Source organism: Osmerus mordax, chromosome 18 (genome assembly GCF_038355195.1).
Source record: "Osmerus mordax isolate fOsmMor3 chromosome 18, fOsmMor3.pri, whole genome shotgun sequence".
NCBI classification, from domain to species: domain Eukaryota; kingdom Metazoa; phylum Chordata; class Actinopteri; order Osmeriformes; family Osmeridae; genus Osmerus; species Osmerus mordax.
The window spans coordinates 2,489,161-2,510,556 of record NC_090067.1 but is presented as its reverse complement, the minus strand read 5'-3'; the positions used below and the strand labels follow the sequence as shown (position 1 = coordinate 2,510,556).

General features: G+C 47.5%; 4 protein-coding genes across 6 annotated transcripts; 1 reads left to right on the top strand and 3 right to left on the bottom strand.

Annotated features, from left to right (window-relative positions):
• Window positions 1-131: 131 nt before the first annotated feature.
• tmem65 (transmembrane protein 65) lies at window positions 132-8,293 on the bottom strand. Of its 2 annotated transcripts, XM_067256235.1 has the most exons (9): window positions 8,015-8,293; window positions 7,421-7,714; window positions 6,242-6,301; window positions 5,114-5,158; window positions 4,550-4,617; window positions 4,022-4,076; window positions 3,884-3,926; window positions 2,158-2,263; window positions 132-1,536 (listed from the first exon to the last, which is right to left on the bottom strand). In XM_067256235.1, the coding sequence occupies exons 2-9, from the start codon at window positions 7,680-7,682 to the stop codon at window positions 1,414-1,416; spliced, it is 762 nt and encodes a 253-aa protein (XP_067112336.1). In that variant the 5' UTR covers window positions 7,683-7,714; window positions 8,015-8,293; the 3' UTR covers window positions 132-1,413. The 2 variants fall into 2 exon arrangements, with proteins under 2 accessions (XP_067112336.1, XP_067112337.1); XM_067256236.1 differs by lacking the exon at window positions 6,242-6,301.
• Window positions 8,294-9,198: 905 nt separating this feature from the next.
• Window positions 9,199-13,454, bottom strand: rnf139 (ring finger protein 139). Its single transcript, XM_067256486.1, has 2 exons — window positions 13,160-13,454; window positions 9,199-12,397 (listed from the first exon to the last, which is right to left on the bottom strand). Exons 1-2 carry the CDS (start codon window positions 13,320-13,322, stop codon window positions 10,503-10,505), a joined length of 2,058 nt encoding a protein of 685 aa, XP_067112587.1. The 5' UTR covers window positions 13,323-13,454; the 3' UTR covers window positions 9,199-10,502.
• A 133-nt stretch (window positions 13,455-13,587) lies between these two features.
• Window positions 13,588-18,546, bottom strand: tatdn1 (TatD DNase domain containing 1). Of its 2 annotated transcripts, XM_067255621.1 has the most exons (12): window positions 18,496-18,546; window positions 18,126-18,191; window positions 17,961-18,010; window positions 17,686-17,749; window positions 17,395-17,538; window positions 16,974-17,016; window positions 16,200-16,285; window positions 15,889-15,929; window positions 15,452-15,528; window positions 15,260-15,330; window positions 14,875-15,001; window positions 13,588-14,171 (listed from the first exon to the last, which is right to left on the bottom strand). In XM_067255621.1, exons 1-12 carry the CDS (start codon window positions 18,515-18,517, stop codon window positions 14,069-14,071), a joined length of 894 nt encoding a protein of 297 aa, XP_067111722.1. In that variant the 5' UTR covers window positions 18,518-18,546; the 3' UTR covers window positions 13,588-14,068. The 2 variants fall into 2 exon arrangements, with proteins under 2 accessions (XP_067111722.1, XP_067111723.1); XM_067255622.1 differs by lacking the exons at window positions 16,974-17,016; window positions 17,395-17,538; window positions 17,686-17,749; ... (1 more) ...; window positions 18,126-18,191; window positions 18,496-18,546 and adding an exon at window positions 16,933-16,951.
• Window positions 18,547-18,834: 288 nt separating this feature from the next.
• ndufb9 (NADH:ubiquinone oxidoreductase subunit B9) lies at window positions 18,835-20,432 on the top strand. Its single transcript, XM_067255987.1, has 4 exons — window positions 18,835-18,952; window positions 19,323-19,515; window positions 19,699-19,812; window positions 20,023-20,432. The coding sequence occupies exons 1-4, from the start codon at window positions 18,864-18,866 to the stop codon at window positions 20,152-20,154; spliced, it is 528 nt and encodes a 175-aa protein (XP_067112088.1). The 5' UTR covers window positions 18,835-18,863; the 3' UTR covers window positions 20,155-20,432.
• The last annotated feature ends 964 nt before the right edge of the window (window positions 20,433-21,396 follow it).

Here is a 21,396-nt window from a genome sequence, read left to right as displayed (position 1 = left end):
GAGTCCCAAAGACTACAGGATTGTAAGTATTGGAAGCCCCTGAACCACCCGAGGGGAAAAGGGTTAGCTTAACCTTGGGAACGTTTCATTTAAGACCATGAAAGAGAACGCCACAAAGACAGAGCACCATATTTGACTAGAGGGAAACTTTAATTACGATATGCTTAGATCAAGACCTCCAGTTTAATCACAACATCCAACGGCAGGTTTTCGTTTTGTTTTTGGCAAAACAACTTTGGAGCTCCAGCTATCACGAGAGATCAGCACTTTGGTTGAATTAATTTACTTTTGGGAAAATGCTAAATCAGGTGACTGGCTGTGTTTTGTGCGTTTGTTAGGTAAGGTACATTGGTGTCTGTTGTCGGGCTCGGGGGGGGGGGGGGGGGTTAAATAGAAGTACATAAAGTAATTCAGCTTGTCCAAAATACGAGACGATAAATACTATGCATATAAAAACAATTACCAACTAGCTAACTACATTTGGAAATCTCTAATGTCACATAAAACAATCTCATGATTACATTGTCAATAAAATACTTCAAATTGGTATTTTCATTCAAAAAGATCTGTAAAGCCGTCCCTAGTTCAAATCATTCTATACAGACCTATTTATAAAACTGAAATAACTACTGAAAATGACAAACAAATGAGTACAAAGTTTGCTTGCTGTGTAGTTGTGCATCATTAAATTAGACACTTATTGCTCATTTTCAGTGCTCTTATTCCAGTACCGCAGCCAAACCTTCCTCTAACGACATCGTACAGAGTCAGGTGTCCTTGAACTTTCCAGAAGAACAGACCTGAATCTGGGTTGTCACCTTCAGCTAATCCTCATGCTCGTTTCCACATTCTCCTTCTGGATGCTTCCGTTCTCCCTCGGCATCACTACACCAGAGATGCTTGAGCAGCTCTAAGTTTGGGTCTCCCTCATTTCAGAAACGGGTGTAGTAGTGCCACGAAATCTCATTCAAACTATCTCCTTCCTCCCCCCACATTCAGAACATAACGCTTGAAATACCATATATACAGTACTACAAATTACCACAGTACTACATAATACCATGTATACAGTATTACAATCTCAACAGACATGACTTTGTTCTTGAAAGAAAAAAAGATGAGATAGATAACTCTTCATGCAATCTCTTCAATGACAACATCACAAAGACCTATGGAGGTAGCAGGTAATCGTTCGACTTTTCTCTCGTTTTGTACAGTTCATTTATTGTGTCGTCTTCCACGTTGCATAATTAGAGACTCCAAGATGGACATTCGGTCAGGTCACTGTAGGGAATTGTAGTCTTTAAACACGGCCCCCTGTGGGAGTGTAGTCTTGAACCAGGTCACTGTAGCTTGTGGTCTGGTTCCTGTGTATGAGACGGGCTGAGTCAGGGGTCATGGTGGTAGCAGGACCTAGGGGTTTGTGGTTGTTAGGGCTGCTTTCTTCTTCTTCTTCTCCTCCTCGTCATCATCGCTGAGGAAGAAGAGGGGAAACATCCCCAGGATGCAGCCGATCGTCACTCCAATGGCCTTACCCTGGACACAGCAGCACAGGGTCACACACACACACACAGCAGCAGCACAGGGTCACACACACACACACACACACACACACACACACACACACACACACACACACACACACACACACACACACACACACACACACACACACACCACAACAGCACAGGGTCACACACACACACACACACACACACACACACACACACACACACACAACAGCAGCACAGGGTCACACACACACACACACACACACACACACAACAGCAGCACAGGGTCACACACACACACAACAGCAGCACAGGGTCACACACACACACACACAACATCGGCACAGGGTCACACACACACACACACAACAGCAGCACAGGGTCACACACACACACACACAACAGCAGCACAGGGTCACACACACACACACACACAACAGCAGCACAGGGTCACACACACACACAACAGCAGCACAGGGTCACACACACACACACACAACATCGGCACAGGGTCACACACACACACACACAACAGCAGCACAGGGTCACACACACACATTTCAGGGTGGGGATTCCTCAAAGTTAAAAATTCCACGTTCAAAGCCATGCGCAGGTATGAAACGCACACACACACACACACACTCACCATGTGAGAGCTGACTCTGGTCTGCCACATGTCCGCCTGCTTGGGGGTGAGATCAGGGCCCTGCATCCCTAACCTGGAGGCTAGGGCCTCCACATAGCCTGCCAGCCTGCACACACACACACACATACACGCACACAGGAAAGAGCTATGAGCATTTGGCATGATCTGAACACAGATCTGAAAACAAATAGTGTCCCTTTATATCATGTAAAACAGGATTACTGCCTACGAGGAAACACAGTTCGGTAGTCAAGCATTTGACAGCAGATCAAGAGGTTGTAGGTCCCCCTGTAGTTTGTGTCGTGGATACATTGCTATCATTACATAATCACCGTTTCTATAGAAACAGAACCCAGTGTTGCCCAGTTTGACACCTGGCTGTCCAGGGCCATGTGTGTTCTGGTTTCGTTGTTGTGGTTAGGAATGGTTGTGTTGTGTGTGGTGCTGTAGTTGTGTTGGGCCTGGATGTGGTCATGCTGTGGTTGTGTTGTGTGTGGTGCTGGATGTAGTCATGCTGTGGTTGTGTTGTGTGTGGTGCCGTAGTTGTGTTGCGCCTGGATGTGGTCATGCTGTGGTTGTGTTGTGTGTGGTGCTGTAGTTGTGTTGCGCCTGGATGTAGTCATGCTGTGGTTGTGTTGTGTGTGGTGCTGTAGTTGTGTTGCGCCTGGATGTGGTCATGCTGTGGTTGTGTTGTGTGTGGTGCTGTAGTTGTGTTGCGCCTGGATGTGGTCATGCTGTGGTTGTGTTGTGTGTGGTGCTGGATGTAGTCATGCTGTGGTTGTGTTGTGTGTGGTGCTGTAGTTGTGTTGCGCCTGGATGTGGTCATGCTGTGGTTGTGTTGTGTGTGGTGCTGTAGTTGTGTTGCGCCTGGATGTGGTCATGCTGTGGTTGTGTTGTGTGTGGTGCTGGATGTAGTCATGCTGTGGTTGTGTTGTGTGTGGTGCTGTAGTTGTGTTGCGCCTGGATGTGGTCATGCTGTGGTTGTGTTGTGTGTGGTGCTGTAGTTGTGTTGCGCCTGGATGTGGTCATGCTGTGGTTGTGTTGTGTGTGGTGCTGGATGTAGTCATGCTGTGGTTGTGTTGTGTGTGGTGCTGTAGTTGTGTTGCGCCTGGATGTGGTCATGCTGTGGTTGTGTTGTGTGTGGTGCTGTAGTTGTGTTGCGCCTGGATGTGGTCATGCTGTGGTTGTGTTGTGTGTGGTGCTGTAGTTGTGTTGCGCCTGGATGTGGTCATGCTGTGGTTGTGTTGTGTGTGGTGCTGGATGTAGTCATGCTGTGGTTGTGTTGTGTGTGGTGCTGTAGTTGTGTTGCGCCTGGATGTGGTCATGCTGTGGTTGTGTTGTGTGTGGTGCTGTAGTTGTGTTGCGCCTGGATGTGGTCATGCTGTGGTTGTCTTGTGTGTGGTGCTGTAGTTGTGTTGCGCCTGGATGTGGTCATGCTGTGGTTGTGTTGTGTGTGGTGCTGTAGTTGTGTTGCGCCTGGATGTGGTCATGCTGTGGTTGTGTTGTGTGTGGTGCTGTAGTTGTGTTGCGCCTGGATGTGGTCATGCTGTGGTTGTGTTGTGTGTGGTGCTGTAGTTGTGTTGCGCCTGGATGTGGTCATGCTGTGGTTGTGTTGTGTGTGGTGCTGTAGTTGTGTTGCGCCTGGATGTGGTCATGCTGTGGTTGTGTTGTGTGTGGTGCTGTAGTTGTGTTGCGCCTGGATGTGGTCATGCTGTGGTTGTCGTACCCCAGTCCGGCCAGGTCTGACACCAGGTTGCCGAGGGCAGCAGCTGAGAGGAGAGAGCAGCACAGAGAGAGAGGGATGATTGACAGCTAATAACCACATGATTCAACATGTGTGTTTGTGTGTGTGTGAGGGCCTTACCTGCCATAGTGGATATGCCAAAGGTGATCCCTATAGACATCTCAATCTGGGTGCCCTACAGACAGACATGGCAACATAGGATACTGTCAAACCACAGTGAATGGAACTGCTCCACACACACACACACCCCAACACTAATTCTAACTCTAACCCTAAACATAGCACCTGAACTTGTGAGGACCAAGAAAATGTCCCCACAGGGCCCAGCGTTTCTTGTTTTCCATGTTTAACAAGCCCACACACACACACACACACACACACACACACACACACACACACACACACACACACACACACACACACACACACACACACACACACACACACACACACACACACACACACACACACACACACACACACACACACACACACACACACACACACACACACACACACACACACACACACACACACACACACACACACACACACACACACACACACACACACCAGGATAATAAACATGAGAACATGAGTGCTCCCCCCACACACACCATGAGAACATGCGGAGGGCCTACCACTTACAGCTGCTATCATGATGGCGTTGTCTAGGAAACCAAAACCAACGAAGGGGATAGAGTTATGGAAGATAACTGTAGAAGATAGAGAAAGGGGAGATATCTTTAATGCACAGAAGTTAAGGGTATGTGTGTGTGTATGTGCGTAAACTGTCAGTAGATGTACGTATGTGTAGGGGTGTGTAGTAGGTTGATGGGGGGGGATGAGGATGGGGGAGGCTGGGAGCATGGGGATGCTGGAGGGATGGGGAGGCTGGAAGGATGGAGGCTAGGAGCCTGGGGGAGGATGGAGGCTGGGAGCCTGGGGGAGGATGGAGGCTAGGAGCCTGGGGGAGGATGGAGGCTAGGAGCCTGGGGGATGAGGATGGAGGCTGGGAGCCTGGGGGAGGATGGAGGCTAGGAGCCTGGGGGAGGATGGAGGCTAGGAGCCTGGGGGAGGATGGAGGCTAGGAGCCTGGGGGAGGATGGAGGCTGGGAGCCTGGAGGCTTTGAGCATGGAGGCTTTGAGCATGGAGGCTGGGAGGATGGAGGCTGGGAGGATGGGTAGACAGCTCTGATGCTTCTTTCTCACCATATTTGATCTGTGCTCTTGTGGGCGGAGTAGGCTGCAGCATCTCTGCAACACACACACACACACACACACACACACACAGCTTGTCAAAATCTGCTGTTGCGTTTCCGGACAGAAAAAGAAGAGTGTCAGGTTCCATGACAGAAGACAGACTGAGCAGGCCCTTTCAAAAACACAGGAGAGGCATTCACAATAGCACCAGCATTTACATAACATTTGATTATTTTAGCAACATACACATAATATAGAAAGCACAGCAGAAACTCGAATCAGAAGTGCGTAGTTTTAACAGCTTTTTGGTGACAAGGAACAGCCTATTTTTACCAGGCAAAGTACAAAATAACATCTCAGCATTAGAGCACGGTGCAACAACAATAATATCTCAGCTCCAGTATTACATAGCACAGCGCACAGCCAGAACAGCATAGGTCTATGTTAGGAGCAACATCAAACGGCACTGCCATAGTCTCGTATGCTGAGACAACAACAAACACTGCACCACGGTCTTCATTCAGCCGTGAGGCTTCACATGAACGCCAGGGGCCTCCAGACTCCCTGCTCAGTGGTGTGGCTGGCCCGGAACATTCTAACTGAGCAGGGTAGAAACTGGAGCTGGCTGGACTCTCTCTGGGTCACTGGGGCACAGAGCATTCTGGGAAGGTGTCATGGAAGCTTCACGTGTTATTTATGGGAGACTGATGCCTTTGGCCCCTCAAGAGTCCTTCACTGGGTGTGTCCAGTCCGCAGCACAAACACAAACACACACACACACAGAGCCTAATATGAAGGCATAGTGGAAAGAGAGGGGGGAGAGGGTCTATTCTTGGACAGGGGGCTTCAGCCACGATAGTAATAAACTGTAGTTAAACTGTGGTCAAACTGTTGTCAAACTGTAGTCAATCAGTTGTTAAACTGTAGTCATACTGTAGTGAAACTGTAGTCTTTAAGTTGTCAAACTAGTTCAGCCACAACTGAGGATTCAGCCACAATAATAATAAACTGGAGTCAAACTGGAGTCAAACTGTAGTCAAACTGTAACTAAACTGTAGTCAAGTCAAAAAGGCAGAACTTTGGTGGGGGTAGAACAGGCAGAGGGGGGGGGGGGGGTGCAAACACACTTGGCTATACCCAGTGGTGCTAACCCTGGTCTGGGGGCTGGACTGGTCGGGTCTCTGCTGCTTGACTTATCTGAAAAACGAGTGTGCACATCTGTCAGGATCCCACGTGCTGAGTACACATGACCAAGCCCCAGTTTCCATGACAACCACATATATACATGGACCATCATAGAGCGTCAGGAACAAGGGTCAACATCTACTCAGGGTTTAAGTTCATCCAGGTACTCAGTCAACCAGTCATCCAATCGTTCAGTCAACCTGTCATTCAGTCAACCTGTCAGCCATGCATTGCCTGACAGGGTGTGGCTAGCACTACACAGACAGTGAATAATACGCTATGGAAGTACGGAATGTTCCAGATATAAAGAAGAAGGAGAGAGAGAGAGTGAGAGAGTGAATGAAAGGATAGAGAAGAGAGAGAAGAAGAGTAAATAAAGGGAGTGAGAAAGAATGAAAGGATAAAGACAGAATGAAAGGAGAGAAGGAGAGTTAGAAGGAAACTTGTTCTAGAGAAACAGGAGAAAGAGAAAGACTGGGGCAGTCAGATGTGACTTCTCGGTGGGGAGAGAGAGAGAGATAGAGAGATAGATAGATAGATAGATAGAGAGATAGAGAGAGAGAGAGAGAGAGAGGAGATGAGTCAGAGTGCATACAGTCAGAGGTTTGGCTTTGGTTGGGATGGGAAACAGAAAATGGAGCCATCAACTGAGTTCTCCTCCATGGATTATGGGTGTGGCAAGCTGTTACACACACACACACTTTCTCTCTGTGTATCTCTCACACACACACACATAGGTTGAAGTATACACACCACAGACCAATGCAGGTCACACCCACCACACAACACAGGCCTACCTTCCTTTCATACACACACTTTAGTCAATATACAGTACTTCCCCACACAGATAAACTACCACAACAGTTCATACACCTCACTCCCCAGTTTCGAAATCTGCCCCACAAACCACACAACCATATATCAAGTGGTGGGTGAATCCATCAGAGAACAGTGACAGTTCAAAACGTGCAGTACAACTTTCAGATTCCATAGAAACTAAGTGCTCACCAAAAACCATGGACATATATAATTTACTTTTGGCCCCACATCAATAAACGACTGTACACGGGTAGTAGAATAGCGCCATTATCTCCTGTTGTGTGTTAAGTCATCCTTTATGACTTAGCTTACCTTGAGCTATGGCTATGGACTCGAAGCTCTGCAGTTCTATGAGCAAGCACGTCCTCTCTTTGGGGTGCAAGCTGTAGATGAAGTCCTTTGCACTCTTTGAGGAGTTCAGGGGCTCACGGGGCTCGTTGCGCCCGCGGGTCCCCATCTGGCAGCTGTGAACATGGGGCATCAGAACCTTTCTGACTGTGACCGCCGGATCCAGCGCTGATCGGGACAGGAGGACGGCGGGTCGTAAAGACCTCTGTAGGCAAAGCTTAATCATGATAGCAACGCTGGTGTTCCACGTACAAATATCTGAAATGAAATAAGCCCAAATGAGTTGGCTGAGAACTGATCAAATCGAATGGTGTAATGTTGTTGGCGCGCAGCTGCCGATATATTTTGATGGGGACGCAGCTTTTTCAAAACAACAAACTCAGTCAGTAGTAAGGTACAGCTAGTCTACCAGTAGCAGCTAACAGTAACAATAAAGATTGTTGGATAACACTTTAGACTTGGTGGTGGAATCGGCAACTTCAAAAATCGCGATTAGCAAACTAGCTAACACTGGCTCGCCCAGTTAGCATAATGCTCTGCAGTCTAAACCATAATAACCTTTTTCCGTTTCAGTTCCTGCTCCTCTTCTTTTCAGAGTAGAGAAGAAGGTGGCCGTAAAAGAACATTACATAAAGCGCGGTGGACGTGAACAAGCGAGCTAGCTAGTCAAGCTAACTTGTGGAGAATGAGCTGCTAGGCTTGGTTTATGGTTGCATTATGACTGGTCTGTTGGCACCATACCGAGACTGTGACTTCAGTGAAACACCGCCCTCTCCACTCCCACAACGGGGGTAGTTGCCTGGCTTATAGTTAGCATAGCAGGCTGTCCATCTTGCAAACTTCGCAGGTACCCTGGTTTTGGTCTGCAAGAGTCCATTTCATTTTTAGGTAGTCTGCCTCGTTCTGCTGAGCAAAGCTATCTGTAGTAACTCATGCAATGTATTGTCACCGTTATCCGATGCTTGCCAAATCCTATTAATGTCTAGTTTGACCTTTAACCTTTTTATTGTTGGCATTCGGCAAGCAAACCGTGACCTCAAAGCCACCCTTTCCTTCATAGGGGTCTTGGTTGTCACCCTGCTTCGCAGCTGTTGTCGACAGTATTTTATGGAAACACCGCCCCTAAATGTTGTAGGGCTAAACTATACAGATTTCACACAAATACAAAGTAGTCTCTTTCCCATTCAATGACAAACACATATGTTACGGCAGAAGGCTGCGGTCCATCAGGACCAGTACCTCACGCCACAAAAACAGTCTCTTCCCTTCCGCTTTTGGCCTCTTCAACAAGGCCAAGGGACCACACTGACTCTAATTACTTCCTGCTTAAAACACACAGCATTTTGCACTGCATTACAAAATTGTATCTTGTACATTTGTATTTTTTGTAATATTTGTATTTTTATATTGTAATTTACGGCAACTTATATTTTATTTTATTGTATATTTAATTCAATTCTAATCCCACTTAGTACTGCTAGTTTATGTACCCTTAGTATAGATAGTCCACATATTTAAATTACAAGGTCCCTATATGTTCATTGTATGCACCTTCCTGACAAAGCAAATTCCTTGTCTGTGCAAACTTTCATGGCGAATAAATCCCATTCTGATTCTCATATGTTCCTTCTCAGCACACACAAATGATTCTACAATAGGTTATCAAAATCAAAAGTTAATGGATCCTTACTAGCGAATAGATGCAGTAATGCTGCCATCTAGAGTTAGAAAAAGACGCCAGTAGAAAGAACCCATGGTCTGGTGTTCTAATAAGAGTATCGGCTGCAAAGCCACACTTTTATGAGGTTTGAGCATGTTTCATCTTTGTATGTGTAACTAATGTAGACATCGACAAAAACATGAAATAATTTGCAGTCTACAACCGCTGAGAACAAAAAGTATATTCACTATTGTCTCACTTGTGAACCAAACCATTATTAAAGGTGATTTTTATTTACATCAATTTCTTTTAAACAAAAAGGCAAAAATGAACAACTTTACCTTTTCCCCCAAAATGCTAACAACTAATCCAATCATCAAAGTCCTTCTTCTTGAAACAAACAGCTGTTGAACAGAATATGATGTCTGTCCTGGTCAGAACAGGGTGATACCTCACAGCCGCTTCTACTTTCATCAGTCTTAATTATTACCACTGTAACGAATAATTAAACCTTTAAATAAAATCTTTAAGACAGTCTCGCTCTGGAAGGTGTTGTCATTTCTAGATAACATCATACTCACTTGTGCTTGTTAAGAAGCGTGTTGATCATGAATGTAAAACGAAAAAAACTTTAAAAAAATCGACTGCCAAATGGAATTTGCAAAAATGATGATAGGTGAACACCTTTGCAAATGATCTTGGCAGAAACCTTCTTTGTAGCCGAGCAGCTTGGTTCAAAAAGCAGCGATCAGCCATGAACAGATATGGTGACTGAGCGGAGCGTGGAGCAATGAAGGCTCTCATCTCCAAATACTCGTTACAATACAACCCTTCTCCTTTTTCTCTCAAGGGAAGGTGCATGTGTGTGTTAATTACATGTACAATAACGTACACAATTGAAGCAAGGTCACACAAGAGACCAGTAGTAGATAAAGAGGTAGCCTATATCTGAGAATACAGTAGCACATCACCTGCAGACCTCACTCTCTGGAACTGCCCTCCACTTCCTGTCTCCTCTCTCTGCTTCCTGTCCATCTCCCTCTCTCACTCTCTCGCTCAGCCAAACAGCAAGCACACGACCAACGCCATCCCTACGAAACAAGAGGAATGTGTGTCTCTCACTGAGCTGCACCTCTTGGATCCCACCCCTACCCCTGTCTAGGCACACTAGTACAGTAATTAAATCTGGACCAAGCCCTTGGATGGGCAAGCCCAGACATATCCCCTCCCGAAAAAAAAAAGATATTCTAGATGGAGAGAAAATAATCAATTTCCCTGATGTTGTAAAAATTAAGATGTTTTCTTCTCTTTTTTTTGTTGTTTGTTTAGTTTTAACTTAAATATATATATATATATTTCTCTCTCTATACATGAACGTGTCTGTGTTTAGTCCCCATTCGAGTCTGTGTCGTCGTTAACATAGTCCTCCTCTACGGGCGAGCCCCCGTTCTGCGCCCCCCACTCGTCCTCGTCGTACTCTATGCTGTCATTATCCTCCAGCAGCTCGTTCTCAGGCTCCGCCCCACCTGCCGCCGCCGCCTCCTCCGCCATCTGGCGCTCCGCAAAGTCCCCGCCGTCCTCCTCGCCACCGGGGGCGGCGTATCCGTTGTTGTTGGAGAAGGGCGGCCGGTCGCGGCCGTCCTCCTCGATGTAGACCTTCTGGTGGCACATGGGGCACGTGTCCTGGATGTAGAGCCACTTGCGGAGGCACAGGGCGTGGAAGTAGTGGTGGCAGGGCGTGATGCGTGCCGACGTGGCAAACTCCTGGTAGCAGATGGCGCACACGTCCTCAATGTCCCTCAGCTCCTCCCCCTTCATCTCCGGGAGGGAGTTGATCTTCTTCACGGCCGTGCGGCGGTTGATGAAGGTCTTCCAGCCGTTCTTGGCCTGCAGGTAGATGTTGAAGTAGGCGTGGAGGCACATCATGCACGCCCGGATCTTGCTGCCCGACTCGAACGCCATGGTGTACGCCCCGTTGCCGAACATGATCACGCCGAACACAAACTCGATGACGTTGCCGGACGAGCGCACGTAGTAGACGTAGTCGTCCAGCTTCTCCCACAGGACGTTGTGGTAGCCGTCCACCATGAAGAGGGCGTACACCGTCAGGGACACCAGCACCTTCAAGCACAGCTCCACGCAGAAGGCCGTGACGGCGAACAGCCAGGTGTTGAGCTCGTAGTGGTGCCACAGCGCGTAGCTCAGCACCACCGGGAGGGCGAACAGGCTCAGCGACACCAGGAGCACGGGGAAATGGCGGCGGAAGGACGAGACGTGGGAGGCGCTCAGCGACATCAGGACCGGGTCGGTCATGCCGTGGATGAAGTGCAGGATGGCGGTGAGCAGGAGGCACATGTTCCGGCTGAGGCGAATGAGCCGGTCCTCCGGGTCCAGTCCGCTCAGGCCCGTCTGCAGGGCCAGGATGAAGAACAGGACGGGCGCCACGAAGCCCAGACGCTTGTCCTCCTCCTCGGTGGAGCCGATGAACGCCAGGATGCTCAGCCCCAGGTAGTGGGCGAGGGACGAGATCACGGCGCTCATCCCCAGCACGGTCAGCGTGGAGTCGCAGCCGCTGATGATAAGGTTGCTGAACAGGTCCCAGAACACGTCCCGCGTCAGGTAGCCGTGGTGATCGCCGGCGGCGGCGCCGACGTCGGCGCCCACCCCGGCGCTCTCGTGGCGCACGGCCCTGACCACGTACACCAGGATGATGGCCTGCGCGGTGATGCGAGTCAGCCAGAACACCCTCAACACATCCGGGAAGCGAATCCTCTTCCAGGTGTCCTCCACCAGGAGCTGCAGCCCGTAGATGCGGTACATGTGCCGGACGAGCAGGTAAACGTAGCGGCACGAGTAGTAGAACCACTTGAGCTTCAGCGCCAGACACACCGCCGTGTGGAGGGCCAGGGCCAGGCCCGAGGCCACGGCCACCAGCTGCCTCACGTCCACGGGCAGCTCGATGATCAGCCCCCACAGGGGGATCATGATGTCCAGCACCACCAGGGCGGCGCACACAGACTGGATGTTGAGCAGGAAGACGTAGCCCATGCCAAAAACCAGCTGCAGCACTGCCATGCCCAGCCAAAGGGTGGGGCCGTTCCTGGGCAGCAGCCGGAAGCCCAGAGCCGCTTTGTAGTAGGCGCTGTAGAAGTCTATGTGGGAGGTGGCGTAGTAGTTGATCAGGACGGCCACCATTCCCAGGAGCACGGCGAAGAAGAGGGTGTAGAACTTGAACAGGGCCTTCTGGGAAAGGACCAGCACCACACTGGACACTAGGATACCTAAGGGAGACAGGATGAATAAGATTATATCTGACCTCCTGAGCAAAAACACACACACAACAATAGAGGGGCATGATGTCTATGTTCAAACGTTCAACATTTCTGAGCATTGGAAAACACAAGCAGAAAAACTGAATAGTATAACGCCATGAAAGTTTGACGTTTATCTATAGAGTAACCTTGTAAAGATACATAGATCATTTATCTCTTCCTTACAAACAGTTCGCTGAACTGTGGAGCTGTAGTGTAAACATAAATGAGGTCGGAGTGCAAATACCCAACTGAGGGCCTCTGAGTTTCTGACAGCTGTGAGTGATGGCCGCACTGCAGTCATGTCCTGTATTTAGCTAACTAGATATCTAAAACTACGTCAACAGTCCACTAATGGCCTGAGATTAGCGCACTGCCTACTGTACCTGTCGATTAACTGGCTAGCTCAGCTAGCTGTTGCTATCTAGCTAGCATACTTTCAGGAATAAGTCACTATATTGTGGCAATATGTGCTAAAAACATGTGTCTGTATAACATGTCAGTTCATGGTTTACTTGCTGTGTCAGATGAAAAAGCACTTTAATGTTGTTTCCGCCAGTAGCTAAATCGGCTTTGCGAGGAGTAAAGTGCAAGAGGCCATTGACAGGTGAGCGTCTCACTGCGCATGATAGCTAGCTAGCTGTCATTTTTGCTGAGCGCGGATGACAGTGGTTGGCAGTGAAAAGCATTGTAGCTTTCTAAACCGAGTTGTAAAACACGCATTCGTCTTACCCATGACTCTGATGAAAATCTTGCCTGCTGTCCCGGCCCATCCTGACCCGGGATCATAGTAAGAGTTAAAAATGGCGTCGATAATAAAGATGCAAGGGACGCGAAGTGCCACATCCAGCACCGCCAAGGCCTGTTGGCTGATCCGGATCTGAGCGGACGCCATGGACTTTGTGGGATGAAGGTCCTGGAGGACTCAGTCACCCCGTTTGAAAATTAAAAAACTCCAGCCACTGCCTGTTGTTGTTTCAACCTCCCAGACGTTATTTATCGGGGTCCGTACTGTCAGCCATCTTCGCCGTCCTCCTGTTGCTATGCGAAGAACGCGGAAGTTGCTTCTGTTTTTCGTCCCCGTGAGTGACGTTTCAAACGTCAAAAGGTGTGGCTCTCAGTACAAAAAATTAAATGATTAGAAATTGGTCAGTGCCAAATCGTGTTTTTCATCTTTATTTCATTTTTCTTCATTTCACATACTAATGATATACTATGAAGACATGGTCAGGTCGCCAATCTCCTAAAACCACCACCATTATCATGGATACATTATTCAGTTACAGTAGTAATTTAGAAAAACAGCTTTAGGGTTACTAAAAGGTATAGACCTACATTGGGCATTTGGAGATACTTATTTTCAAAAAATATTATTGAAACTAAACTTGTGTTTAAACTCTAATATAAGGAAGAGCACAAGCCACACATCTCAGTTAAATCCACAACATTCCAGAAGGGCAGAGAACATCATCTTCATGCAAAGTTTGCCTCAACCATGACTAGGCATTTTTGAAGACGTCTGAAGACTGTCTTCAGTGACTGACAGCAGCAGGTGTTGACGGCCTTCCCTGCCTGAGGTGAAACCAGACACCCCTCCTCAGAGAAGTTCTGAGGAACAGTCCTGAGCAAGGACATCGTCCGTCAGCTCCCTGTGAAGAACACTTTCACCGTGTTGTTGTAGATGGTGTCGGCCATCTCTGCCGGGTCCTCGTTTCTGGACGCTGCCATGACTTCTAGCACTTGTCTGAAACGTGAAGAGACAGCAATGAAGTATCGTTATACACACATAGTATCTCTAATAGGAACTGGAAAGGGGTTTTAGCCATGGTACATCATCCATATTCTATGGTCATCAGTCGATCACATTTGTACAAACGCAGCACATATGACTTTTTTTTCTGCGCTGAAACAGTGAAGCACAATTACAAGTCTATCACAACAGAAAGAGGGGCAATGGAAGCCCCAGGGAAGGAACTGGAACAAAAGCATCTAGCGAACATGCTGAAAGAGTTCCAGCATGAGTTCTACATTAAATTCAACAATGATTGAATGAATTATTGATTAATGACTGAATTAATTCACTTTAAGAATCCAGGGCCAATAGCTGGGTAAACCTTAAGCTGGAAAACCCTGCTCCTGGAGATCAACCCTCCTGTAGCCTTCGCCTCCAAATCCAGACTCCAAAAACATGATTTAGCTCGTCAACCACATGATTATTAGAATCAGGTGTGTTGGATTAGGGTTGGAATGAGGGTAATTTCTTTATCTTCCTCTCTTTCACCCTCCTTTCCTTCCTCCTCTAGTCCCTCCATCCACCCCTTCCTTCCAATTTCCCTCCTTTCCTAGACTTTCTTCCTTTCCTCCCTCTATCCATCCCTCCTTCCCTTGCTCCATCCATCCTTCTATCCCTCCACCCGTCTCTCCCTCCCCCCTCCAGGTACACATACATGATGTGGCAGGGCTCGTTCCTGTCCTTCAGACAGTGTCCCTCCTCCCATTTCTTCTTGGTGGGAAACGTAGTCCTGATGTGTTTGGAGCCTGCGTGAGTGTTCTTCACTCCGCACCACGGTGCATCTAGGAGAACACACAACCATCAGTGCTCCAACATCTCTCTCTGGAAAACACACAAACATCAGTACCGCAACCTGTCCTTCTCCTTGCCTTGGCCTACATGAGCTGGAAGAATCTTCATCAAAAGTTACAGAGTCAGAGGATCTGTGCACTTGTGAGGAACTAATTATTTAACGACATGAAACTGAATGCATTGTTGTAAAAACATGGAGGCTTATAGACAGAGAGCATAGGAGAGACGGAGGGAGGAGTTTAACACACCAGTCTCTATCATCAGTCTCTCAGTGGGGATGGACTTCATGGCCTCGATATTCGCCTCCGTTTTCAGGGAACTGAAAGAAAACGAGAGCCATTTAAGAGGAATTGGGAACCAGGCACCTTAGATGTCACATCCATCTTCCTGAGAAATGTCGCTTTTGAACCCTGGACTGTGACGCTTCGCTCGTCTCTTACCAGCCATTGATCCCGATGTACAGATCCAGATCTACAAGAGCAGCTGCATCTTCTGCACTGCCATCGAAGGAGTGGACCTGCAGCAGGGATGGAAGGTGGTCAAGGAACGGGCCCTGATGGTTGTGAACGTTGGAACCAGCAGGGTATCTATGTGTACACCCCAAGCTAGTCCAGGGGAGAGTATAGCACAGTGGTAGAGCATTTGACTGCGCATCAAGAAATCACAGGTTCAAATCCCCTGCACGTTGCATTGGTTAAATGCATCCACTAAGTGAATACATTTGAGATATAAAGATGATGTTGAGAAGATGATGACGTTTAAGATCGTCGGCGGAGGCCTTAGCGACTCGTGGGGGATTTACAGTTAAGATGGATTTGATTTAAGGTGTGTGGTTCCACAGGGAAACATGCAACGCCTTAACCAGAAGTGTTCTTACCACGCCTCCTACACATCGGTCCCTGTTCCTCTTCATGATGTCTGCAGAAGTCAAGACAAATTCTCCATTCTAATTATGTAAGCAATAAGGTCATGTAATCATGTATGTAATAAGGTAATAAATATCTGAATGTATGCAAGTCATAAGATAATTTAATCATGTAATACATTTGTTATAAGGTAGCATATGTTAAATGTTAAGTAATAATTGAAAGAATACCTGTAGTTAGTTTGTATTTATGTAAATATCTCTACTAAGCTTGTCATAAGAGGATAGTTTGAGTTGGTTGTTTTGTTTACAGGTGCACAGACCTAGGAACTGCTGGTGGGAGTTCCTACAGTGGAGGAACATGGGCAGTTTGGTCTCTTCAGCCAGGTCAAACTGCTTCTCAAAATACCTGGTGGGACGGCAGAGGTCACGACAGGGCCTGACTCGCATGTCCCACAGTCCCCAGTACGACAGGGCCTGACTCACATATCCCACAGTCCCCAGTACGACAGGGCCTGACTCACATATCCCACAGTCCCCAGTACGACAGGGCCTGACTCACATATCCCACAGTCCCCAGTACGACAGGGCCTGACTCACATATCCCACAGTCCCCAGTACGACAGGGCCTGACTCACATATCCCACAGTCCCCAGTACGACAGGGCCTGACTCACATGTCCCACAGTCCCCAGTACAACAGGGCCTGACTCACATATCCCACAGTCCCCAGTACGACAGGGCCTGACTCACATATCCCACAGTCCCCAGTACGACAGGGCCTGACTCACATATCCCACAGTCCCCAGTACGACAGGGCCTGACTCACATATCCCACAGTCCCCAGTACGACAGGGCCTGACTCACATATCCCACAGTCCCCAGTACGACAGGGCCTGACTCACATATCCCACAGTCCCCAGTACGACAGGGCCTGACTCACATATCCCACAGTCCCCAGTACGACAGGGCCTGACTCACATGTCCCACAGTCCCCAGTACGACAGGGCCTGACTCACATGTCCCACAGTCCCCAGTACGACAGGGCCTGACTCACATGTCCCACAGTCCCCAGTACGAGAGGACGGCCTGACTCACTTCATCTGAGTTTCCTTCGGACAGAATTCCAGTCGGTCGAAATCTGAGATGGTCAAAAAGAGAAAGAGAGATGAAGCATTGTGCTTAATATCTTTCTAATGTATACACAGACACTGTTCCGACTTGGTTGAGCTATTATTTTTGTTGCACTGCCTAGTAGTTCAGATGTGGTTATTTGACTCTGCCTAGTAAATACAGACTAGTCCTTGATTCTGACCACCAAAATGCTGTGAGAACTATGCACATGTGATCCTTGACTTCCTATATGATCATGCTGTACTTTCTATATGTCCTGTTGTGTGAATAAAGGTGTATGCTAAAGGAATAACGGGTTGAATGTAATGTTGTAAACTGCTGACACACGCCCTCGCGCCATGCTAGGTGAGACAAAGTAGAGTGCGAAAGTGTTCTGACACCTCACCTAGTCCACATTCCCCGATGGCCACCACCTTCCCTCTGTGTGCTGTGGCCAGCTCCCTCAGACCAGACAGGTACTGGTCAGGTCCGTTCTGGTCAAACTCCCGACAGCGTGTTGGATGGCACCCCACTGTGCTGTAGAACCCCTCTGTTCAGGTGTGTGTGTGTGCAAATGTATGTTGGGGGGGGGGGGGGTCAACACAGATTGCTTAAATTAGAAATTAGAAAATGTGTATTTCTGTGACAGTGTCTAATTGATTTACTCTGACCAGAAGGCTGTGTATTCATGCATCACCTCTGGACTCTGCTAGTGTCAGGGCCTCCTTGCTGTCCTCTAGACTTCCCCCTGTGATCATGAACTGCAAAAACACAGAGTTTAAACACTGTCCCTGGTGAGGGAGGAACTGGACTTCAAGAACACTGTTTTCTTTCAGAACACAATGAAGTTTAGGTGGGATCTGTGATGTTTACATCTATGGGCATCTGTGTAACTCTTTAAATTACCTATACATATCAATGTTATTTGATGATGTATTATCGCCAAGCACCAAAATGACATGACAAACTTACCTTTTGGACCCCAACTTTCACAGCTCTGTCGATAACATGATCAAAGTCATCTGATGAGAGGAATACGGTCTGTTAAGAGTTGATTCCGTCAACCTGACATCGGATCCTTGGCTAACCTAGCTATGCAATGTCCAACAGCAGCACACTGACTGAGTAGATACTCACCGTGGTGTTTCTGCTTGCCTCTGTAGAGACCCCTGAACATGGGATCTGTCAGATTGATGCCGATGTCTGAACAGGAGAACGGTTTGCATCATCATCCATAACACCATCATTCAACTAAATTCAATTCTGTACATCCTCATCATTGACATATTATATAGGGTAACCTTATATTCATGTTGAATGTTACTTTATTTGTAACTAAAAAACTACTGTTGTTGAGGTATTTAAAACATGCTAGCAGGTAAGCTAGCTATGTGTCAGTTCTGTAGAAAACATCAGCTTTAGAACGGATACAGTAGCCGTGCAGATGCAGTTAGCATTGTCTGATATCGGATGCATGAACTAACGCATGTTTGTTGTGTCTTCTTACCTATAAACTTGAAGTGTGTCATGGTTTTTGCAAAGCTGCTGAAAAAGGACCCACATGCAGCTCTAACAATTCCCATAATTCTATATGACCGTTTTCACTATAATATGTGCGCAATCCTAAAACAGAGTATCCTTGTATCTGTCTCCAACCAATAACGACAATTCAAAAAACTCAAATTATATCTAGATATTTTATTGTATTGTAACAATTACACAGCAACGTCATTATGTATACAAACTGAAATAAATGTACTGTTAGAAACAGTATGATGAAAATACAATGCGCACTTTGTACATGAAAAAAAAAATCAAGAATCCAGCCCCACAATGCTCCTGGCCTGAGTGAGAAGGTGACAGGGGACGGGAAAAATGGCCTCTGCGTATCTTACCCACCACCAAAAAGTCCTGCGGCTTTACAAAAAGTCGTTGAGGCACCTTGAATCTTGGTGCATATTCAGGTAAGTGAAGGGTCGGACTTTCCGCCCTACATATTTGGGTTAAACAACGCGAAGCGTGCTGTCGTAGGCCCATCGGAATCAACTGATTTTAGCAAGCTAGACTAGCTAGTTTAGCTCTATTGCCAGCTAGGTCACCCACTCTAGTCAGCCTAATGTTAGCTAGCCAGCTGGCACGGACTAGCGCCATCAAACCAATCCAATGTTATTGTGGCCCGGCAAATTACTAAGACTAAGAGCTAACATTGTTTAATAGGAAACTACGTGTTTTCCGTCTGCCTCGGCAATTATGACATTTTTGTACGATTTGACAGCTAATCCTATGTAAGTTGTTGTTGACGATGATTGATGCTCCGGTTAACCTTGTTTTTAGGGACAAGTACCGATTTTACGCGTGCATGCTGAGGGCGCGCTTCGATGACAACATGGGCGAGAAAGATATGGTGAAAGCTACCAAGATGCTGAAGGCAGGGGAAGAGGAGTTCTGGGCCAACCAGCACCCGCAGCCCTACCTATTCCCCGACTCTCCTGGAGGAACCTCCTACGAGAGATACGAATGCTACAAGGTAACGGGTTCATGTTGCATCCACACCAGTTTTGTCTGTCCTGTGCTTAACGTTACACAGCTTCAGTAGGAGCAGTATGTTCGGTGCGTGTTTATGTGAGTTTCGTGTAAAAGAGACTGACAGAAATGTGTGAGAAAGGCAGAGGCGTAACGTGAGGTCTGTGTTTTTGTGTCCTGGGCCCAGGTTCCAGAGTGGTGTCTGGATCACTGGCACCCCTCTGAGAAAGCCATGTACCCTGACTACTTTGCCAAGCGGGAGCAGTGGAAGAAACTGAGGGAGCAGAGCTGGGACAGGGAGGTAGGCTGTCGCCCAACCAGAAACCTCACATCAACCCTCCCTTGCTGTGTCTTTTGTTGCTTCAAGTTTCAAACCATATCTCCTCCCCCCTTTCCTCTCCTCCCCCCGCCCCACCTATCTCCCATCCTGTCCACTCCCCTCCCATCCTCTCTCCTGCCTCCTTTCACTCTCCTCTCCCCTCCCGTCCTCCTCTCCTTCTCCCCTCCTCAGGTCCAGCAGCTGGAGGCAGAGACCCCTGCGGACGGGCCCAAGTCCGAGGCCCTCCCCCCGGCCCGCAAGGATGGCGACCTCCCCCCTCTGTGGTGGCAGTACGTCACCCGCCCCAGGGAGCGCCCTGTCTAAAATGCCCACCCCCAATCCCCCCCTGGTCTCCCCCTCACACCCTGGTCTCTCCCCATGGCCGACCACCACTCTGCAGAACCGTGACTCAGCTCTTGTGTGAACCAGTCTCTAACTGTAAGGGGATCGCTGTATAATGGAGTGCTTGTGAAGAGCTGCATGCAGGGTGTGTGTTCCACCGGCCTGAACTCAACCTTGATTCTGACGAAATGGGAGACCTTTGAAATATGCTTTAGCTGTCATTCATCTATACCTGTACAAATAAATATATGATTAATGAATCTCTTGTGAATCTGGCTGTATCCCAATACCCTTGCTGATGGCTGGCCATAGGACACTAATTACACAGATCATACACCCACCTAAATTATGTTTAGGAGATAAATGTCTTCCATGACACTTGCTTTTCATCTATTACTGAGAAAGTAGATCAGAACCAAACAGTTTTGAGATCAGTAAGTGGAATAAATACATTGGGTCAGTTTTGGTTCAACAGACACACTTCCTGCTACGTTTTATTGTTACCTGAAATAACAGTTACATAGAAAATAGGAGACATGATTCAGGAACTGGACAGTAGACTATCAAGTGCCAGGGTACAGACAGAGTTCACGTGGTTAAGATCCGTCCAATCGCAACATCAGCTCACAGCGTCCTAATTGTAAACAATAGCTTCAATCTTCTTAGTACCGAAGGCCAGTACATCTAAAGTGCAACTAAACTCACCAATTTCAGCCTTATTCCGCCCCTTCTCACTTTCAATTGCTTTCTGGTGAAAATGTGTGGGTGTTTTTTTTTCTCAAACTTTCATTTTGGGACTTCCTCTAACACTTGAACTGAGAGGAACTCGATTGGCCAATTATCAAACACAACCCCTCCTTGTGATACCGTGAAAAAGCAGTCATACATCAAGAATTTCTTCAAAAGTTTTTAAAGTGCGGGCATTTAGCCTACCACATTATGTAATTGTATAATTAACTTTAATATAACACTTTTGCAACTATTCGTCTGAAATTAAGACCCAGGACTCATGGGTTTAGCCGTGCGTGAGTATTAAGCACAGGGGTTTCACCAAAAAAAAAGAAAAATTGAGTTTAGTTACACGTTAACATTCCTGCATACTACTTTCACCAATCGTTACCGACATGAAGATAAAATCATTGCCGGCGAGAGAAAGGCGACACCTTGAGTCTTCTTCGACAACGACATTCAAAACACCAACTGAAACGACTGCTAACCGTTAAG